Here is a 24284-nt window from a genome sequence, read left to right on the forward strand (position 1 = left end):
GCAACAAAGAACTGACAAGCCCAAAAGAGAAAAGGGGGGGGGGTATAGGGGCCCTCACCGCCTGGGTCACCAGTCTAATTTCTCCCGCAAAGAGTTTCATTAATGGGCAAGCATGGTCCCTGTAATCTGCCCCAGTGCCCCGCTGGGTGTGGGGAGGGGGCAAGACTGCAGGTCCACCGGCATTGACCCAGCACCTCCTTTCCCATTCTCTTTTAACTCGTCATTCCCCATAGCCCCTCTTTTCACTGTCTGAAGGTCAAATGGATCGAAAGTGGGTGGAAAAGGGCATCAGTGTGACCAGGTGAGACAAAGGCAGGCTAACAAGTCACTCATGAGAGCTCAAGCTCACGGAGTGTCTGTATTCAAGGGTGTTTCAGATGTTACTGTGTCTGATTAATTTGGGATTAGCCTCATTTTTAGACACAGGGGCAAAGACAGAGAGCAGAAGCAAGAGGTTGTTAAACAAATAGGATATAGAATATAGAGACAGAAAAATATAATGCACACAACAGCTAAATTAAACATATATACTACAAAAGATTGTGTCCACAAAGAAAAGTTTATTCAGTGAATTCAATTAAATGACTCAAGTGGTGTACAAATCACAATAAATAAATAAAAAATTGTATACCATGAATGACATGTGTACACATTTATTATTTTTTCTTTTTCTTTCTTTCTTTTTGGAGTCACATCACGAGATAACACGAAATTTAGGAAGTAAAAAATGCCCATCATACACCTCTTATGAACTGCATTTTTATGTATTTTTGATTAAATTATCAATAGGACAAATAAATATAAATGTGTGTGCGCGTTATTTTCAATATTCATATGAAAAGATCATCAAACCACTTAAGAAATATATAATAAAGGATATCCTGAATCGAAAATAAGCTCATGCTAATAAAAGTCAAACACAAATTTTCCTGTTTGACAGCTGTTTTTGCACGAGACTAGTGCAGTCATCTTAAAAAGAACTGAGAACTGAATTGGTTGTCAAAGATCTGATTTTTTTTATGAGGTTGTGATACTTTGACATGTTTCCTCTACTGATTATCTGGGTCACATGACCGAGGTGAGCAGGTCTCCTGAGAGAAGGGGAAGGAAGGGACATAAAGGGGCCCTTCTTTTGTAATATCCACACTAGTGATTTGGCACAGCTGAGTAACTTGTGCTCAGCAGAGGGGTGAGAACATCCCCTGCCCCCCAGACATCCATCCTCAGCACTTCTTCCCAGTGGATGACGAAGGGTTGCCATGTAGCAATTATAATCCCTTGAGTAAAGCAGGAGGATGGTATCCTGAGAGTGAAATATTCACAATACAACTTGTCATTCAAACCTGGAAAATAAACACAATGAATCTGTGCTCCCAGGCGATATCTGCCCATACGCTTTCATATTACAGAAGAGAGCTCTGAGGAACTAATGTCAACACTGTTGAGGTCGTTCTTAGCTAGGATGTCTTCATCCGTTTCGGATTTTCAGCTTGCAAAAGCCAGAAGAGAAATGAGAGCGAGAACGAGCTGCATCTGGTCATTGTTGTCCAATACTGACAGCCTGCCAAGCACTGACAGGAACCGAGAAAGCTAGCCGCATCCCCGCTGTGAAATGTAAGAGCTGTTAGATGAGGAGGAGAAAGACTTTGATGGAAGATCGGAGGAAAAAGGGAAGAGACGAAAAGGGAAGTGTGGAACAAAACCAAAAGCAGAGCAAGGCTGAGTTGAAGCTTGACCACAAACTGAGAGAGAAAAAGACAGGCTAGATCTGGCATTCTGTATGCGCTTGGCTCGGCGAGGTCTGTCTGACTGACAGAGAAAAGAGGGACTAAGAAAAGGAATGAATACCACACTCTCCAGGGCAAACATGACAGCCCAACAGGGCTCTTTGTGCACTTTCCAGACCAGCTTGCCTGAACCGACATCCACATGTCAAGTGTCTGTCTTCATTACATTTTGTACTGCCTCGTATAAACATCATAAACACCACACTAGTGTTATTTAAGCCACAGTACATGAGATGGACCAATAACCCAGAAGTCCATCTATTACACAACTCTCCAAAGAGCATAGGAAGCCTCCGGGCATCCAAACAGACTCTCCAACAACTCCGCAGCCTCCAACTGCAAGGCATGCTGGTCTGGCTGTTACTGCTCATTCCCGTGACCCTCTCTGAAGGCACTTTCAGACTTTCCTCTGGCTTATTTTCTGCATTTGTCAAATGCCATGAGACCGGCATGGTGCCTTTTGACCTTGTCTGAAATTGTCAGTCGCAGCGATTCTGCATTAATCGCAACAAAGAGGAAACATGGCCGGGTGTTCGAATAACAGACATCAGCCAAATAGCAGAGCAAGACTTGCTCGTGTTACAACATACAGTACCATTAGCCTGCTAAAACAGGACCTCTATTGTCAGGTTAATTTGCCTATAAACGCCCGCTAAAATAAAACTCGCCCAAAGGGAGTGTTTGGCAAAAAAGCAAATAACACAAACACACAAACTTAAGAGGACTAGGGAAGAAAAACCGAGAAGGGTTAAGCTTTATCAGATGGAGAAAACAAACTGCAATGTCTGGATTTTGTTTGTTTATAGCACAGACACACACAAATGGCTAATGACTACAGCGACTCAGTCCTGACATGCAGATCTAAACAGTTTGGCACCAGTCCTGGATAAAGAACGTCAGTTTTATGGGAGAAAAAGCTTTGCGTAATGAGGCAAACAGCAGCATTTCAGTCAATCACCTGCTCCAGAGCAAAGCCAAGCTGGAAGTATTGTCCAGGAAGCAAAACAAAGCAAATATAAGTGTGTTCTCCCTAGTGTGCGCTTTACCAGATGGGTAACAAGCCCAAAAAAGGCTTGATTATTTATATATACGCACAATATCCTGCGAGCATTTTTTGGGAAACCACATATTAAACATCCTTGCTAGCTGACAGAATAAGTATCCTGAGCAATCACAGAATCTGAGCGTCAGCCAATCAGAGAACTAGCCAGTTTTTAGAGGGCAGGGCTTCAGTGAAAGGACATGATCCAATTCTTTCAGTGTGGCGGAAAATAGAAAAAATCTTAAACTCATTTTCTGCACATTTAAGGATTTTGAGTAATCAAAATAAAACCAAAATCACGAAATGGCTTGTGTGTTATTTTAGTATTATAGATATATTAGTCTTTGTTGACATTTTGAATGAGATTTTATTTTTATATTCAGGGTAATTATAGTTAACTAAAACTAAAACCATAAAAAAAAATAAACAGTTACTTGACAAATGTTAACTGCCATAAAATGATATATTAAAAAAAACTTTTCTTCTTCTTATTTTTTTAGTTTAACTTGATGTACTAAAATAACGAACTGAAATAAAAACGAATTAAAACTATATAGACCCTAATAAATTTGACAAAAACAACAAAATTACAAAAACTTAAAAATTATATAAATATATATAAAATAAAACTATAGTCATACTAAAACTGTTTTTAGTTTATTAATTTTAGTTAAAATTTAAGCAATTTTAGTTTCAGTTTTTTAGCAACTAGCTGAAATAAAATGTTTTAAGTGCGGCTCTGTGTTCATTTACACATGAGCAGCTCATGATCCAGTGTTTTCAGCATCTCAAGAGCGGCTCGTTTGAGACACTTATAATGCATTTGAGAACATAACTTGCCCCAGCAGCTATTTAAATAGCTACTAAAGAGTTTTTTGCCAACCTGTGCAACCCTACAAGCAAACATAGAAAACCTGAAGCATTGTAAATCACAACTCGCAGAAAAATTGCAATTAGCTTTTCCCCCAAATCGAGGCATTAAATATAACCGACAGCATGTAACATCCATCTGGCTCGGGTCCTTACCGTCCTCGGTCTCCTGCCAGACGATGCCCTCCAGGTTGACGCTGGTGCCCGGCTCACAGGGACCCAGACACTCGGGCTCGGTGGCCAGAGCCACGTCAGAGGTGCTGACGGCCACGGAGCGCGTGCGGACCATGATCTGCTCACACGAGGAGGAGATGTCGCTGATGCCGACAGGAGCGAGGAGGTGGAGCGGTGGCGGAGCCGGCGTGGAGACCGGAGACTCCATCTGCGGGAGATTACAGAAAGGACTCAGTTAGCGAGTGAAAATAAACTCATAACAGAACCACGTCAAACCATTGTTCATTAAAACTGCGAGAGGAATCACACCCGCGGGATGATTTAAAAGCATTCAATTACTACTGTATTTTAACCACCATCTGAAAAAAATCCATAAATAGTAATTAATAAATATATAACTAACCCACACACATAAAATATATATATGCACGCACACACACACATATATACACACACAAAAATATTATCAATTTATAATATAAAATTCTTCATTTATTGGTAAATTGTTTATAAATAAAAAAGTACAATAATAATAATAACAAAATAAATATAATTTTTGCTTGTAGTAAATATATTAACAACATCATAATATATAGTTATATATATGCATAACTTTTATTATATAACCATTATTATTAGCAATATAAAATTGACCAGTTATTGTTCAAATAAAATACAAAAACTATTAATAATACTAATATTTATTATTAATACTATTACTAATAATAATATTTACTAATACTAATGCAATAATAATAGTGTAAATACAAAATTCTTCAGTGATTGTTAATATAATTTGTTTTTATTGTACATAACATTTTAGATTTAAAATATACGTATATAAAATCAAAGACATAAAAATATAAATATTGATAATACTACTACTACTAATAATATTATTATAAGACTACTGATCTGCATTACCTACATTTGATTCAAGTCATTTATAAAGTAATACCAGAATAAGTAAGTTTTAGGCCTATGAGAGAAAAACTTCAATGCAGGGTTAGATGTGAACGAGTTTATCATTATTCAAGCTCATCACTCATTAACATTCATTTCAAGTAAGGTAAAGGAATAAAGCGGGGATGAGTAATACAATTACAGTGACTGCAAACAGACAGCTATGAAAGCATAAGCTGACATTAAGCTCAACGTCAAACCTCTACGTTCAATTATCAGTCTGCGAACACAGTACAGAGTCTGGGATTATTTAACCGTAATGCCAAGAACCATTAGCGCTCTCTGTGATTATTACTCATGGCCAACGATGCTTAATGCTTTAGGTTCATCATAAGCTGCAGCTGTTCCTCCTCGACCGTTTGATTTCACAAACTCTACTGCACGCAAGAGTCTAATTATGGGCTTAGTTGAATTGAATTAAAGCTTTTTGGTGAGTGACAAAGAATTAAAACCAGAGATAAATGTGCCAAATTCATTTCAAATGAACTTGAACTACTCCAAAGTAATTAATCCATTTCTGTGTTGACATGCATCCTTCATGCTCTTGGGTGTGTTCATGATAAATGGGTTCGGCAAACATCTCTTATACAGATCTATTTAATAAGAACAACTAAATTAAACTGATTCCTCAGAAGAACGTCAATGCAAAACAATGTCTGTACACAATCCAAATTTGGCTTTTCGATTTCATGGTTTCTACAAAGACAACAGGTGTACACTGGAAAACGCTGTAAACAAAACAGATCAGTGGAGCGCCATTTCAGTCTTTTAACATGGTATGTCCAATTCAACGCGTCTTTGTAATAAGTTATTAAATTTACCAGCAATTTCTGAGAGAACGCTGTTTCAAAGTCAATTCTACAGCAAATTTTATTCAATACACAGCAAATATAAAATCTGTACAAAGTGAAAGAAAAATTTAAAACGGAAAGGTAAGATATGGCTGGTTGTTAATGCGACGACTGAAGAAGCACAAACATTTGTTCCTATTGTGACTCACTGCTTGTTCACCAAAGCCAACCTGCAGAAGAGGCCTGTAACCAGGGCTGGATTGGTAATCGGGCATTTTCCCGGTGGGCCGACGCGCTTAAGAGGCCAAAATAAGTTTTTTTTTTTTGCCGAGGACCATCATGCAAGGAAAGCCAGCAGCCAGTGGCCCATTGGTTTGTCTCCTGTATTAACAGCGTAAACATCCAATCACAATGCTCTATAGACGGAGCGATGAAGTATTTTGCTCCGCCTATATAAAGATCGCTTCACCCCAACTTCTTCCTCGTCGGCTTTTCCCACGTTTTCATGCCCCCTCAGATTTCTGAGCCAAATGGATTTTAAATGCAGCTTCCAAAAGACAAAAAATAGCCGAATAATATTTTTTATATTTGATACAATCGCACCGGTGTGATTAGATCGTTTAGTGCGGCACAGCATCAGCTGCTATGCAAATCTGCGTTCGTGCTTTGGCTGGCACTGAGCCAGAGACAGACGCGTTTGTACAGCGCTGCATTATAACCAATCACACACAACTCTGTTGAGCTTATGAATGCAATGGCCAATCAGAGCCGTTCAGATGAGTCATCGCTGAAATGCGGTGTTTTGTTCACTCGCTCGCTGACTGTGCAGATGTGCGTACGAATGTAAGTAAGATATTAATTTCACAGTGTAAACTGCTTCAGTGATTTAAATGGGAGTTTTTGAGAGTGTTTGAACTCTGGCTAGACTGAAGTGAAAATGTTCTTTGATAATTTAAATGTTCTTTGCTCTCTGTAAAATGAAAATGTTATAGCCTAATATAGTAGCCTAACTTACAATATTGTTATTAAATTCACATTAAATACAAAGTCAGTCGTGTTAAAAATATTTTATGGCATGACACCCATATCTGGCCTATTTAAGTAAAAATTCGGGTTTTTATGTGTAGTTAATAGATTACACTATTACTCTACTTTGTCACCCACAAATAACAATCTGGTACAAAAACGCATTTACTTACTTGTTTGAGAATCGAGATATTTCCTGATACACGTTTGGAAATATTTCGAATAAAAAGGAAAAAAATAAAATAAAGCATAAGCCTATATCAGTTATACAGTGCTATTGTGGCTGCTGTGTCACATGACAAGCATGACGAGCCCCCCCCACTCCTGCCCCCTCAAAAATCATGAGTGCATGAAGCCCGAGTGTGACACATACATACACACACTACCAGTCAAACATTTTTTTGAACAGTAAGAAAGATCCAATAAAAAATATCCAAAGATCAGCATTTATCTGAAATAAAAAGCTTTTGTAACATTATAGGCTACATATACCATTCAAAAGCTTGGAGTCAGTATATTTATTTTCCTTGGGAAATTATAGAAATTAATACTTTTATTTAACAAGGATGCTTTAAATTGATCAAAAGTGACGATAAACACATTTATAATGTTACAAAAAAATTATATTTCAGATAAATGCTGTTCTTCTGAAGTTTCTATTCATCAAAGAAACCTGAAACAACTCTACTCAGCTGTTTTCAACATCATAATAAATGTTTTTTGAGCAGCAAATCTGAATATTAGAATGATTTCTGAAGGATCATGTGACTGCAGTAATGATGCTAAAAATATAGCTTTGAAATCGCAGAATAAATTACATTTCAAAATATATTCAAATAGAAAGCAGTTATTTTAAATAGAAAAAAAATTTCACAATATTACTGCTTTTGCTGTATTTTGGATCAAATAAATGCAGGCTTGGTGAGCAGAAGAAAATTCTTTAAAAAACATTAAAAATCTTACTGTTCAAAAAAATTGACTAGTATAGTGTGTGTATATATCTCTCTCAAAGTGGTGGTGGGCCGCCTGGACCAAAAAATGCCAGGGCCGATTTTTTGTCCCAGTCCAGCCCTGCCTGTAACTGATAGAGCAGCTGGTGTTTGCAATGCCAAGGTCATGCGCTTGATTCCCAGGGAACGCATTAACTGATAATATGAATGCAGAGCAAGTTGCTTTGGAAAAAAGTGCCAGCCAAATGCATAATGTGAATGAAAAAGGCCAACAAATTGAAGAAATCGCCATCTTTACTACACTCTTAAAAATAAAGGTCCCAAAAGGGTGTTTTCTCAGTGGTGCCATAGAAGAACCATTTTGGTTCCTTTTGAACAACCTTTCAGCCGACAGTTCTTAAAAGAACAAAATACATTTTAATTGAACACATTTAAACATAAAGGTTCTTTTTTGGAATCTACCGAGAACCTTTAACATCCATGGAACCTAAAAGGTTCTTTACAGTGGAAAAAGGTCTTTCCATTGGACAATAGTGGAAAATGGTTCTTTAGATTATTAAAATGTTCTTCATACTTAAAAAATAATGGGTCTTTTAAGAACGGTTGACTGAGAGGTTCTATGGGGAACTAAAAATGGTTCTTCTACGGCATCACTGTGAAAAACACCCTTTTGAAACCTTTATTTTTTAAGAGTGTTCAGAACCTTTTGCCAAGATTTGAAAACAGAAGAATGGTGACGTCACGATTTAACCTCGACACGCACTTGACGTGCGTCATCAGCGTATGTAATCACGGAGGCGTGTTCTGAACGACTCGCGTCTGTCCATCAATCACAAGAGCCGTAAAGCTGTTGCATGAAGATGCCGAGTAAGACCATCAAATTCAGATGTTGTTCTGTCAAGGGATATAAAAAAAATGGCATATAGTTTTAAAAGTGCTATTATTACAAAAAACACTGCAGCTCTTAAAAACAAAGGTTCCAAAATTGGGTTTTTGCAGTGATGCCATATTTTGGGTTCCAAAAAGAACCCTTAAGTGATCAGTTCTTAAAAGAACCATTTTAAAAAATAATATTTTAATGATCTAAAGAGCCTTTTTCCATTATATGTGTGGAATGGAAAGGTTCTTCGTGGAACCACTGATACCAATAAAGAACCGTTATCTTTAAGAGTCCAAGTAGGTTTAAGAATTCCTCAAAAATTAAATGTAAAATTACTTCACAAATATTGGACTTTTTAAACCAAGACGTTATAAACTAACCTCGAGAAACGTAATATAAAAATCTGAAACGGCATTTCTTTAACGGAACAAAAACAACTCAAAATATGGTGTTAGAGAAAATACCGCCGGCCTTGTTCAGCGTTCCCTCCCTTCCCCAGCGAGCGCTCTTGAATTTACAGTCGTGTTACTAAAAATTCACAAGACCACAGTGTTTGCGAGGGAACTGCGGAGTCACGCACAGTTCTCATTTAGAGCCGATGACATGAAAGGAAAAACATTGAGACGATTTCATTGGACGACCAGCGAGGAAGGGCGACTGCGGGCTCTGCTTCAGCTCCTTCTCTCCAGTTGGATGCCATCCATTGGCTGTACTTTAGTGTGTCGCGGTAAGAAAGCGAACACATGGCTTCAGCCGGGATTACTGGAGGATTAGACTGAGGGTGTCGCATTCGAACACCTGTCCTCTGCTACACTACTGTAAGTGCTGTTTACACACACACCACAAACATCTATACCTGAGGACTATTAAAAGGTCATGTTAAACCCACTGGCATGGATAACGCACATGGAAAAGCCTGATGAGTGTTAAAGAGCTCAATGTGAGCCACCTGCCAGTAAAACCAGTGTGGACCTGCAAACAACAACAACAAACCTCTTTAAATCCAATCAAATGACAAATCTTTAATGCACAATGATGGAGTGCTCACCAACTACATCACAGTACAATACACTTCACATTGTATGATTGAATACATTTGCAATGCATCACAATATCATTAAAGATGAATGATATATCGGTGTGATATCGGTTATCGGCCGATATTAGATATTTGTTTTAATTATCTTAAATGGTCAATATTGGATATTCAATAATTACACTATATATTATATAATATAAAATTATGTATTTTTAATATTATATATTTTTTTATCATATTACATTAGAACATTTTTAGATTACTTTAGCATCACCTAATGCCATCATTTATTGGTTACTGGTTTAATGTACAGGCCAGATTTGATTTAATATGATATTAATTCAATATATTTAAATTATTTAAAGGTGGGGTAAGCGATTTTTCAAAAATGCTTTAGAAAACTGATTCGGGCCGACTAGTAAAACAAACTTGTAGCCAATCAGCAGTAAGGGGCGTGTCTACTCGTGATGTGGAGGAGAGAGAGTTCAGTGCACGGGACGGACATTAGCGAGCTGAGCGACAGAAAGATAGAGATGGCGGATAAAAAAACAAAAGAGGAAAACGTCTGCGGAACAAAAGAAGGCTTAAGGCAAGAAGTAGGACCCGTGTAAATATTGGATCAGCTTTCCAGCGCTGGAGAGAACTCAAGGAGCGGAAGGCCTGCGATTGGACGCAGAGGCTGCTTTGTTTCTTCTCGATCGGTGAGTAACACCGTGTCTGCACCGCAACAGCTAAAGTCTGTCTAGTACACTGACGCAACCATTGAAAATCATTTGAAATTTGTGTCAATACGTCATGAATAGAACGCAGCATCAGTAGGAGAAACAGAGATACATTTTGAGACTAGCTAAATATTTTATTTATGAATAGCATAGGTAATGGCAAAATTGTTTTAAACTTTATTAAAAAGGGCTCAGAAAATCACTCTGGATCCATCACATCCAAGCCATCTCCTTTTTGAACTTTTGCCATCTGGTCGGCGTTACAGAGCACCGAATACCAGGACAGCCAGGCACAAGAACAGTTTCTTTCCCCAGGCAATCTACCTCATGAACAGTTAATGTTCTCCCATTGTGCAATTAAAGTACAGTATGTGCAATAACCTTATACTTATTTATCACCCTAAACCCTAGTACATCCCTACAACTTATTTTATTTTATTCTATTCCTATTCCATCTATAGCACACCTGTACATACAATTTATTCTTTTTTTGTGGTTTATATTTATGCATGTGTATTTTATTCACATATCATTTTTACTGTCTGTGTTGTTGTTGTCTCTGTGTACTAGAAGCTTGTGACACTATAACAAATTCCTTGTATGTGCAAACATACTTGGCAATAAAGCTCTTTCTGATTCTGATTCTGTTAGTTATATATATATATATACACACACATACAAACACACTATAATTATATACCACAATATATATATATATATATATATAATTACCATATGAAAAATGTTATTAGATTTTTATAAAATAAATTATTATTAAATAATAAAATATTTTTACACATAATTAAAATGTAGAATAACTATAACGTAAAATTATTGCAGAAATGACAGAATTTTAATACTGGTATATCCTTAAGTATTATAATTGGATTTTAATTGTGCCAAACATGTGAGAGAGATGTAGGAACGTTTTCAATACATCTTTCACGGTTCACTTCACTGGTTCACAGCAAATGAGGAATGCTGAAATTAGACTCTCTGCTTATAGGACGACCTGCAGGAAATGACATGAATGCATAAATTAAAAAATTGCAATATTGAGAAGCAGCAATATATCAATATTACATTCCCAAACCATAAACCGGAGCACGTATCTCCTCGGAAAGACCACTGAACGCTAACCATACGCACAAGCCGCTAAACCCAAACAGCCTCTCGAGTAGCACAGCGTGAGGTGGAACGACTTGCTCTGGAAACAAGAGCTAGATTAATACGGAACCTCAGAGGGAGAGACGGCGAGGTTCAACAAAAACAACGTTCGCTTCCTGGCTCGCTTTCTCATTTGTGGTCTGAAGCATGCCATTAGCGGTTCTGAGCTCGTTTTCTTTGAGTTTCCCTCCAAGTTTGGCGTACACTAACCCTGCTGTCCGCACACACCCCAGAGATCCTGCGGTTAACACAAGCTCGAGTTTTTCAAACAACTGGCACACCAAGCCAAAAAATAAATCCGGCATGTTTTTCCCCCCTTTTTCTGAAACTATCATTTAAATCACTCTGAAACTACATTATAATCTGGGCCGACGACAGGCTTTACTTATCAAGTACAATTGCGTGAAATGAATACCTCTACAGGAAAGAAACATGCCCTGCTTCTTCAGAGTCGATGGGCGACGCAAGCGAGAGTGACACCCGATAGGACGCTTGTAAAAGGACTCGGGAACCCTTTCTTTGCCAATGGAGAAGGACTAGGGAGATTCCGTTCGGGTCTGGAAAGCATCAGGCAACCAGCGAAGAAAACCCTTTCAGCGGTCGCAAACAATCTCGCCAAACCCTTTGAGGACGACGACGAAACTAAGAAGTCTGGGAAGGCAGACTGGAAGAAAGCAATCTCCCCCAGTGGTACTAGAAATTCAGATACTTGGGTGATCTGACGTCTTGGGGAGGTGAAATGTGGCTGAGGGAACTCACATCTGTTCAACGAGTGCCACACATTAACTTGAACTGCACAACTGTGAGCAACACGCGGATGGAAATACCAGATGCCTCGTGCTCAGAGACAAAGTAACGTCTAGCCACAACAGAATGACCGCAGAGGTGGGTGTGCGCGATGACTTCAAAATGTTAGCAGGGAAAAAACCCAAGAACACCTGCCAAGACAAGCTGCTGCACCTCTGAGTTTTTTCTGAGCTTTGTGGTTGAAAACACGGGATATTCCTCTCCTGTGATAAGAACACAAATAGCTCTGACATTTGAGAGCAATGAGGAAATAGCAAATGCAACTTTAGAAACAGCAGTAGAAAAGCTTTTATTTAGTCCATGATATTGAAATTCTATTAGATTAGTTAATTTAAGCATAAACAAATAAATAATTGTATATGAAAAAAATAAAACCGTGTATTTAAGTGCTACAAGCTTTTATTTAGGAGTGCACAACATTAAAATGATCAATCAATCATTTTAAATGCTTTTATTTAGGAGTGCACAATATTACATTTCTTGCCGATACAGTTACATTAATTCTATGATATTTTGTCTTTATATCTTTTTTTTTTTTTTTTTTCCCCCATCCCTATCCGGAATGCTGAATTCCTGACATTTTTCAAGCGACAGCTGAAAACTCATCTCTTTCGAAGCTACTTGACTTCATCATTATCATCATCATTAAAAAAGTAAATAAAATTCTCTCTCTTTATTTATTCCTTCTCTTTCTAGCTTGTACTTATTTGAACAATGTCTAGAAACTTGGTATTACAAGCACTTCCCGTGTCTGTTTGCCTCTAAGAAGAATCGCCTTATGTATCCCCCGATTGTAAGTCGCTTTGGATAAAAGCATCTGCAAAATGACTAAATGTAAATATTGTATAGTAAAAAATATATGAATTTTTACCATTTTAAACGCTACAAGCTTTTATGTAGGCGTGCACAATATTAACATTTTTGCTGATATGATAAGGCGAATATTAAAACAGATTAAAATTCTATGATATTTTGCCTAAATATAATTTAAAGAAAAATAAACAAATCAATATTTTATAATAAAATAATTGTCTACAAAAATCAAAACAGTAAACACTAAAATCCAAAGTATATGCCACATGCTTTTAACAGTGCAAAATATTAAAGTTGTAGCCATTAAAATAATGTTTACATTAAAATATTACAATTTTATAAATTATTTATAAATAAATTGTATACAATAAAATATATTGATATTATGTAATATAAATATTTGTTTAAAAACAGTAAAAAATTTTAAAATGCTACATGAATTAGAAAATGTAGAAAATTAGTGTAATTAAACTATTAGTGTTTTTGAATACTAACTTTAAATGAGCATTAGATGTTGCTAAAATGAATCTAAATCACCTAAAATGGATATTAAAAATCCATAATATCAGCTTATAACCGATATGTACCGATATCTCTCTACCTTTATTATCTTTTTGCTTTTTAATGGAAGTTCCTACTGTTGTAGTCCAGGAACGCCGCAAAAGCAAAATAATTCAAAGCAAAAAATGAGCTAGCAAGAATTTCACTACAACATTAAATAGGCTAAAAGTAAGGGAACACCATGATGCTTTAAACCAATCATCAATCAATACCTTTCAGCGCGTCGACACAGTTTAACAAACGTCACGTTATGTTTAGATGTACTTCACTCTAAGAGGCCTTTCAGGTTAGCGGCACTAATCCGAGCTGTGTAAACACCAGACCATGCAGAGTTCAGATCTGGAGGGCGAAAGAGGAAAAATACGCAAGTCAGTTGAGAAAGAGAGGTGTTAGGAGACTTTAAACATCCTCTTGTCAGTCTCACATCCTGAATGAAAGAATCGTTGCACGGGAGGGAGCGAGAAAAACCTGCATTCCACCGCATGAGAAAACAAAGTCTGCAAGCCAATCAATGGCTGGAAAACAAGCGCAGAAAGAGAGCAGCGCTTAAACCAAAACACTTTCGCACTGCCAGCCCAAACACGCCGCTCATGCGATGTTGATTCTCGGAGGCCGGTTTCCTTTAAACGCACAATGAGGGGGTGTCAGATTCAGGAGGCTGTGGCCACTCAGACAAGGTTGGTCGAAGTCTAAGTGGATTAAAAAGCCAAATAATCTGCGTAATTAGACACTTTGCAGGCAATGCCTCTACTGTTTATTCAGTTCACCAAGCTGTTTTCCCAATTGGAAAGGACTTTTTGCCACAATAATTCCTCTGTTCCAGCATCCAAGCACTTAAACAGGCTCGCATAGGCTGAATCCGTTAATATCTCGAAGGTCATAAAACAAACGGGGCTCTAACTGCACTGGCCTATAATTAGAGAGCAGGGGTGACTAAAAATCTGATTCATGGAAACCAAAAACTGTCTGTAATTTGAGTTTGAGTGGCCTCTGGAACCTGCTCTGCTGACCACATTTGAGGCACTAAATTGGTACGTACAGAGATGCCAACCATTGGCCCGACGGAAAGCACTTTTATGCCACCATGTCATGCGCAAGCGCCCAAGAAGAGCATCTCTCAAACATCCCGAAGAGAGTTTAACTGTCAATAAGAACGAGAGTAAAACTAATCAGTCAGTGAAGCTTAACTGTACGATCATCCGTTCTTCAGATTCCAAAAAGTGTTACTTTTGAACACTATATAGTCTACTGTATCATATTTGAAATGCACATTTCTAAGGTCTCTAAATGATCAACATGATTGTACACAATCTACTACATGTCATCCGATTGATAGTTTTAGTATAATTGTAAAAACGTCCACCTTTCTGCTGTGAATCTTTACGGATTTAAGTAAAGTAAACGCATGAATAACTTTTATATAGTTAGTAATATTTCAAGATGAACACTTTCTGGACTGAAGCAAGTTTTTTTTTTTTTTTTTTTTAGAAAAATTATGTTCAAATGTATCAAATCTGATCTTTTAAGGAGCGTTTGTTTCCAGAAGCTTTACTTTCACTGTTCCTCGGCGGAGGAATGATCTTCACAAGCCTCCAGAACATCTCACATCTCATCTTTTAAAGAATGTTTGTTCATTCATCTCTCAATCATTATTGCATTGCATTATATTTTGAAACTATAGAGCTTTGATCATACAACTAGGCATTTAAATATCATCTTACCAAGACAGATTATTGGAGATATAGAGTGACAACTGATATTTATACCATTTTATGTCAGTATCTGTTATAAAGATCTCTTTGAATTACATTACAAGCATCAGAATGTCATCACTTTGTGGTCAAATAATGGCACGAAATTGCATATTTTTGCTCAGTTTGGGCCTCTGAATAAAATTAAGGTGCTTCTTCATCCATATTCTTACTATATCAGACTATATGAAGCCTGATGTGCCAATTATGATACTCAAAACTAAGCCCTATTCCATTTTAGAAAACTAGATTCTTCTGTTATCTCGTATGTCAGGTTTCACATGGTTAAAGGCTCAAAAACACAAAGAGAAACCATGAAGGAAAACAAAATCGAGAGCAAAGGAAACCTTTGTGAATCAAAACGGCATCTTCAAACAAAGGAAGCAAGAAAAACGTGTGAAAAAGAGCGAAGAGGGGGAAAAAAACAACAAACGACAGCCACCGCATTAACAGTGCCATCCAGTTTCTCTGCTAACCTCCCCCTCCTTCATAACCCACATTCAGAAGAGATTCAAAACAGACATGTGTCTCATTAAAGCCAGAGAGCATCTCAGGATCATCTGCCAACATACGCCTGCCTCCCTTGCTTATAGTGCCAAAACTCATTTTGTTTTCCAGTGGTTTAAAGTGCCCCTACTATGCCATTTCCAATATTGCCTTTCGTGTAGTGTATAATGTAGCTGTATGTGAATGTAAACGATCTGTAAAGTTGTAAAGCCGAAAGTGCACGATAAATAAAGTCATTGTCTCCCAAAAGAAAGAATCGACTCTGAAAAGCCAAAACGAGTCGTCAATAATTCGAATCCCACTTCTGTGCTGGTAACACATTTGCATAATTCTGGTCCCATGTTCTACGAACAACTTGACCCGCCATCAAACACGTAACTTTACTGGCGACTGCTTCTCAATGAGGGATTCACAAAACACTTGCACTTCAGTACCCAGTTTATTTAGACCAGCTGCTCCACTGAATCACAACATGTAAGTATGATTAATAATTGATGTTCATATTTACAGAACTATAGCGATGGGCGTATCATTTCCGACATGCGCTGTACGCAGTAGACCAATCACAATTGAACACTATATAGTCTACTGTATCATATTTGAAATGCACATTTCTAAGGTCTCTAAATGATCAACATGATTGTACACAATCTACTACATGTCATCCGATTGATAGTTTTAGTATAATTGTAAAAACGTCCACCTTTCTGCTGTGAATCTTTACGGATTTAAGTAAAGTAAACGCATGAATAACTTTTATATAGTTAGTAATATTTCAAGATGAACACTTTCTGGACTGAAGCAAGTTTTTTTTTTTTTTTTTTTTTAGAAAAATTTTGTTCAAATGTATCAAATCTGATCTTTTAAGGAGCGTTTGTTTCCAGAAGCTTTACTTTCACTGTTCCTCGGCGGAGGAATGATCTTCACAAGCCTCCAGAACATCTCACATCTCATCTTTTAAAGAATGTTTGTTCATTCATCTCTCAATCATTATTGCATTGCATTATATTTTGAAACTATAGAGCTTTGATCATACAACTAGGCATTTAAATATCATCTTACCAAGACAGATTATTGGAGATATAGAGTGACAACTGATATTTATACCATTTTATGTCAGTATCTGTTATAAAGATCTCTTTATTTACATTACAAGCATCAATGTCATCACTTTGTGGTCAAATAATGGCACGAAATTGCATATTTTTGCTCAGTTTGGGCCTCTGAATAAAATTAAGGTGCTTCTTCATCCATATTCTTACTATATCAGACTATATGAAGCCTGATGTGCCAATTATGATACTCAAAACTAAGCCCTATTCCATTTTAGAAAACTAGATTCTTCTGTTATCTCGTATGTCAGGTTTCACATGGTTAAAGGCTCAAAAACACAAAGAGAAACCATGAAGGAAAACAAAATCGAGAGCAAAGGAAACCTTTGTGAATCAAAACGGCATCTTCAAACAAAGGAAGCAAGAAAAACGTGTGAAAAAGAGCGAAGAGGGGGAAAAAAACAACAAACGACAGCCACCGCATTAACAGTGCCATCCAGTTTCTCTGCTAACCTCCCCCTCCTTCATAACCCACATTCAGAAGAGATTCAAAACAGACATGTGTCTCATTAAAGCCAGAGAGCATCTCAGGATCATCTGCCAACATACGCCTGCCTCCCTTGCTTATAGTGCCAAAACTCATTTTGTTTTCCAGTGGTTTAAAGTGCCCCTACTATGCCATTTCCAATATTGCCTTTCGTGTAGTGTATAATGTAGCTGTATGTGAATGTAAACGATCTGTAAAGTTGTAAAGCCGAAAGTGCACGATAAATAAAGTCATTGTCTCCCAAAAGAAAGAATCGACTCTGAAAAGCCAAAACGAGTCGTCAATAATTCGAATCCCACTTCTGTGCTGGTAACACATTTGCATAATTCTGGTCCCATGTTCTACGAACAACTTGACCCGCCATCAAACACGTAACTTTACTGGCGACTGCTTCTCAATGAGGGATTCACAAAACACTTGCACTTCAGTACCCAGTTTATTTAGACCAGCTGCTCCACTGAATCACAACATGTAAGTATGATTAATAATTGATGTTCATATTTACAGAACTATAGCGATGGGCGTATCATTTCCGACATGCGCTGTACGCAGTAGACCAATCACAACAGACTGGGCCATCTGACCAATCAGAGCAGAGAAGGAAAGGAGGGGTTTAGAGACTGAATCTGAGAACTGCTTCGAACGAATCGTTTGAGAATCGTTGGAAAATGAGGTGATATTAAATGCATATTTTGAGAAATGAACGCATTTTTTGACCTTGCATGTAGGGCTGCAGGATTATGACAAAAATCATAATAGTCGATTATTCCCTTGAAATTGTAATTGCGATTATTAATTACGATTATCACAATTTACACTGAATGATGTTTATACCATTGTTTGATGCAACTGCATGCCGTATTTTTATATGAAAATAAACAAGCTGAAAACACTAACTGAAAATCCTTTAGTGCTTTTCTATAGCATTAAGCCTCAAATGTCAACTACACATCGGATTGGTTTCTTCTTTAAATTATAAAAAAAGTAAAAATATGAATGGTATTATAATGTTATACTAAAACTAAAACAATGGAAAAACCCTTAAGATAACATGTAGAAAGAAAAAAACATATCTTAAGCGTGCAGAATATCATAAGTGGACTTTGAACGATTACGTAATTGTGGCATCCATAATTGTAATCGCGATTAGAAATTCGATTAATTGTGCAGCCCTACTTGCATGCATGTAAACCTATTGTAGGAGACTCCCAAAACTATATTAGGAACCTTAAAAATCGCATAATAGGGGCACTTTAACATCAAGCAAATCAAGTAGACATTTAAAATGATCAAACATTTCAAAGCATTTTCATACAGTGTTTACAAATGGGCAAATCTATGTATTTGGAGTGACTATTCTTAAAGGGTTGATTCACCCACAGAAGAGATTTTTTTTTTATCATCTACTCACTTTATATCTTATGCATAACACAAAAGATGATATTTTGAAATGGAATGTCTCAACTATTCCATACAATGAATGTCAATGGGGACCAAAACACAACATTGGACCCCATTGACTTTTACTGAACGAACAAAAACAAAACATGAAATATTTTCCAAAAATATCTTATTTGGGTTTCAAAGAAGAAATAAAGTCATGCGGGTGAGTAAACAAAAACAGTTCTGAGACTGCGCATTGGCTGGGACAACCTCAAATATATATAGTTTTTAACACTATTTGAGCATCAGAAACATGTTCATGTCAGACTTTATTGCTGATTTGAAATGGAGATTTCTGCATTTGATGTAGATAGGACTTGGTCTTGCATGGCCGAAATGGACGCTTTTCACATTTCCTTGGTTCTCAGAAGCAGAAGTTGTCATATTTGGTTAAACTTCTATAGCGGTGAACGGGAACTATAATAAATATATTTTTGCATTCCCAACAGCAAAAGAGAAAATCCACAATAGCTTTTCTACGACTTTACAAAAGATGAAACATTTTCATTACATAAAAAAAAAGAAAAATATAAAAAAAACTTTGGTAGATTTACGATGTCAAAAACTGTGGAAATATGTCACGGGCTGCAAAAATGGTAAATAGCTTGCAAATATGGTTGCTGAGTAAACCTGAGAGGTTACAACCCTCGATTCACTCCTTTTTCAAAATATTAAAGCTTAAAAAATAAGGCAAAACCTACATAAACACAACAGTTGAACTCACACATGGACTAGTCCTTCCTGATCCATTCCTATTCCCTACTTGGCTCACTTTAAATGTACAGTTTTCAAACGAACAAAAACCAGATGTGAAATGGAGAGTTTTTCTGCCTGACATCTCTCCTGGTAACAGCATCCCTGTGGATTTCTTGTTATCCTCCTGTCAGGGTGAAGAGCAGCACTAGCCTCTCCACCAGGTTGGCTCTCTTTATCGTGACAGAAGTCTGGCTGTTGACTCGTTATGAGAGCGCAGGAGCTACAACCACCGCCGAGGGTTTGACAGCGAGACAAACTGACAGGTGAACGGAACGCAGCGTTTTAGCCGTGTTTACCACAGAAACCTTTTTACCACACCTCAGCAACAGCAGGCAGAAACACAGTTAGCTTTGCAGACAGACAGGCGTTATATGCACGGTTAATTTGGTTCGATTGGCCATGTGAGCAAAGCACGGCAGAGGCAGGATAACAATTTTGGAAACCACGCCGAGCAGCTCTATGTTCTGCATCGATGAAAACACTGGGGGAAAGGTTTCCTGGTTCAGACCACAAACAATGACACCATCTGAGAGATATTTTATACCTCCTCTGCGTTTCTCGCTTGAAGCAAATGATTGGATTGGCTCCTAACTGGCGGCGCTCATTGCCAATCAGATGCAGCGGTTGATTGAGTGGGCGGAAGGCCAAGCGGAGCCCCGTGGGAAAGGCGGGATAATCGTAGAGTTTCCCTTCATCTGTCGGCCCTTAGCAACAGCCTCTCAGTGAGAGATCACCTGTTGCTAAGAGGATGAAGAGACGCACATCCTAGCAACAACAGAAGGAGTGACTCTCTGTTTCCTGGAGAACAGAAAGATACCTACGTGCCACACGTGCAACAAAACAATTATGAGCGCTGAGAAAAAAACAGGAACAACACTAACAGTCTCACAGCGCTTGATAAAACCACAACGTCAAATGCAATCAGCAGGAAACAAAAAGCAAAACATGCATCCTTTTCACACGCCAGATAAGAAAGTAAACAACATGCATCTATTTACCTGTAGAGACGCTTCTATCCGTCTTGGCGTTATGAGATGAGTGTGTGTGCATGCATTGCTGTGAATGTAAAAGCGTGTGCATGTGTGAGCGCGCGTGTGAGTGTGTGCATCTGTTGAGCAACCGAAAGAGAGAGCCTTGGAAAGGAAGCAAGGAGTGGTAACCTCAACAACACCTGTGTGCTGCTGCTAGCAACCAATAGTGTGTGTTTTCTGAATGTCAGCAGATGCTCCGAGCTAAATATGGAGACTGACAATGGTGAGGGAAAAAAAACACTGTAACATCACTGTTACAAGAACACCTAAGCACGTATAAATATATAGTATTGCAAAAACAAGCCGTTGAAATGTATACATTGAACACTTACTATAATGCTAAAATGAGATTCGATTATAATAATGTATTTTACTATTATTTATGTTGTTTGTTTTAATTATAGATATATTATGAAATAAAATAAAGATAACATACTAATAATATTAGCAGTATTATTATAAAAAGACAATTACTATTACTACTTACATAAATAGAAATTAAATCGCCTACATGTTATTATTATTATTAATATTTATCTAATAATAACAGTAATGTTTTTTGTTCAAAAACAAACATAAAAAGCAACAAAGATTATATTAATATTATTAAAATTAAATATCAAAAAACAATATATTTATAATGATACTATTTTAAAAAAAATTAATTATTTATTTAAAAATTATTATTAGTTATTATTATTAAATGTTTTTTAAATATTAGATAAAATAAAATAAATTGATCATATATTAACATTAATATTATAAAGACATTTCACTGTTACTATTTTAATAATAATAATAATTATTATTGTTGTTGTTGTTGTTGTTAAGTAAGACTTGACTCAAGATGTAAATTGATGTGCTGTTTTTTTCCACAGACGTGCAGATAAAGATTGGACTGCTGGACTGAATAAAGATAAGGACTTGTTCACATTAAAACTGTCCCTCCAGGCTGCCGAGTTGAAAGTCATGTTTTACAACAACATATGGGCTGTTAAATCAAGCAATCAAAGCAAAGCAGACCCACGCCTACACGTTTGCACCGTGACCACAGAAACATGACTCAAGACTAGAAAAGAAAAAACCAACCATTTTAACTGATCCATCCAACCAACCAACCAACAAATGTCTCAACGGTCAACACAGTAGTAAGTTAAGACAGTGAGTCATGGTCTGGTCTATTACGAGAAAAAACACTGAAAACCGATAGCAGTTAGTTTTAATACTGGTGTCAACTCATATATTCTTCTCTTGGTTGCTAGTAGGTTTCTCAACCTTATTTCATTGGACAGCGGTCCAATTCTCAGTGAAACTGAATGACTTTCCATCATTCAAAGCACTGTCATTGTGAACAGAGAGTGTAAATGTATTATTAAACCACATCAATGTGAAACTCAGCACACATAAAGCAAGGCTTTCACTCACTGGCTCTGTAGACACCACAGCATTTAGACTGGCTTTCTCTGCTTTTGCCCCAGTTTCTCGAAGATGGATCAGCGCCAGTTCACCTCTGGGGTGCTCTCACTTTTCAGCCCATGCGTGAAAACAGGAGAAAATGAGTGGAAGAGAGCGTAGGGGGGAAAGCGGAGTGTTGGAGAAGATGTATTTGTGTGGCCTGGAAAAAAAAAAACCTGCCTAGTACCGCTCTGAGTAATCTGACCTCAACGCAAGTAAGAGCCGAGAGGAAAATCTCCCCTACAGACAGCATAACAATCAAGATAGTGTTTCCTGCGTGGGAAAAAGGAAAAAAGACGAGTCCTTGAAGCATACAAGTACTCAGGACAAACAACCTGCATTAAGCCAGATGGTAGAAGATCAGTCTGCCCAGAAAGAGCAAGAGACCTCAGATTGCCTGATAACCACACAAGCTTTAACGGATGGCTAAGCATCTATTGATTCCATAAGGAAGTGCATGCTAAGCTGTCTGGAACAAAATGCGATTCAAAGTGAAGGCTAACAAACAACTCTAAGTAAATGCACATGAGACCATTTAAGCAGTCCATTTCGGCCCACTTCGTCTCAATCGTTAATGAAACTAGCTTGTGATATGCTCGGCTTCAGCTAGCGAGGCCAGAGCTTCCTTTCAAGAAAAGAAGGTGGAATTCATTTCATGGTATAAACTCGTTAAAATAAACAGGACGATTTACTGGTTGGAAATGGAATTGACCAAAACCAGTTGAGTACAGCAAGGTAAACAATGCAAAGCTGTGAACCTCAACAGAGAGATGGTAAGATTGCAAACTGAAACCCCGCTTTCTCATTTCTCCATCTGTGGATTTCAGAAGCTTGCTTGCATTGCTTAAAGTGGCTGTTAAAGTGTCTTCAGATAATTCTCTCTCGTCATGCATTGGGATGTGGTGTTAGGCTAACAATTTGGCCTAGAAAATTAGCTTCACTTAAACTTAGCTTGTTGCCTTCGAAAGACTAGAATGCAAATTGACTTACAAACATAAGTTTTTGAAAATTAAGCAGCTTGAATCTAGGCATAAATAAAGCATACAGCTATAAGGTTCTATATAAAGCCCAACTAGCGATGAAACCCTGTAATATTCCTGAGGAGGTCACAATCTCGGCCTCAGCCCGTTTCCATCAATACACCACTGAGACCGAGCTCTGGCTTCTCAAAGTTTGTTTTGCACCATTTAAGCTGTAGGCGTAAGTGGAATGAGTCAGCGAAAAACAAAAACACTTCAAGTTCAAATCGCTTACGAACCCCACTCCATATTAGTTTCAACAAAACCCATTCACTTCCAGAATTTCAGAAGTTACGCATTTAAACTAATGAACAAAAGTTTTGTTGGACACAAAACTGATAGGGTGCAAAAAAGTTCCATCTGCGCTGTGGAAACTACTGGACCACCCCAAGGTTTCTCTGCTTACCAAGTCCCGCCCTCCTGACCTCAGGTCATTCCACATAAGCAGAGCCTATTACAATAACAACCCACATTCAAGGTCAGCCACTGGTGCACTAGCAGTAGGGGGTGGAATGAGGGCAGGGTGGGTCAAGAAAGAGCAGATGAAGATAAGGAGCCCTGAGGGACGAGGAGATAAAAACCGTTCTTGGAATTTGGCAATGTGGACTGAACAGGGAACTGGTGTTAGCTTTAGAACGTTCCAGAGGAGATTAACTTGTCTAAATGTTAAAACAACCCAGCAAATGCCAACAATCAGAAACAGATTTTGGATTTAATCTCATTTGTAATCCTATTCATCAATGACCAATGATCTGTAATGAACATTTTAATACTAAATGAGCAGGTGTGAATAACCAGAGGGATATTTTCCGTCTTAGTATAATGCAGATATACTTCCTCAAGCCTCATCTGCTACCTACATAGGTAGCTATCTTCTAAGGGTAAATCCCAACTGAAATGGAACCGCACATGTGATTGATCTGGAATACTCTACATGACGTTAGCACTTTGCTTAGCTAACTGGGGGGATACTGGGTAGAAAGCTGTACAAATAACATCTTATAATGCCTAAAATGGCATTATGGCTAGCACAGTGAGAATTACATTTTACCTTTAAGAGCCATAAAATAATCTAAATCCATTTCTGCTAAACAGTACCATATGTATGCTGGTCTGCTTTTATTTTGACTG

General features: G+C 37.6%; 1 protein-coding gene across 8 annotated transcripts in view; it reads right to left on the bottom strand.

Moving 5' to 3' along the window:
* LOC107573029 (zinc finger protein 609-like) overlaps positions 1-24284 on the bottom strand; it is a 99969-nt gene that overhangs the window by 11108 nt on the left and 64577 nt on the right. For 5 of the 8 annotated variants that reach the window (XM_016259464.1, XM_016259466.1, XM_016259465.1 and 2 more), the window contains one exon: positions 3856-4081. In XM_016259464.1, the coding sequence (XP_016114950.1) occupies positions 3856-4081 (226 nt within the window). Of the gene's footprint in view, positions 1-3855; positions 4082-9389; positions 9410-20646; positions 20718-22104; positions 22126-24284 lie in introns of those variants that run through there. The other 3 variants (XM_016259470.1, XM_016259468.1, XM_016259471.1) reach the window with 3 other exon arrangements.

This window comes from Sinocyclocheilus grahami, unplaced genomic scaffold, assembly GCF_001515645.1.
Source record: "Sinocyclocheilus grahami isolate Dianchi unplaced genomic scaffold, SAMN03320097.WGS_v1.1 scaffold1853.1, whole genome shotgun sequence".
Lineage (NCBI taxonomy): Eukaryota > Metazoa > Chordata > Actinopteri > Cypriniformes > Cyprinidae > Sinocyclocheilus > Sinocyclocheilus grahami.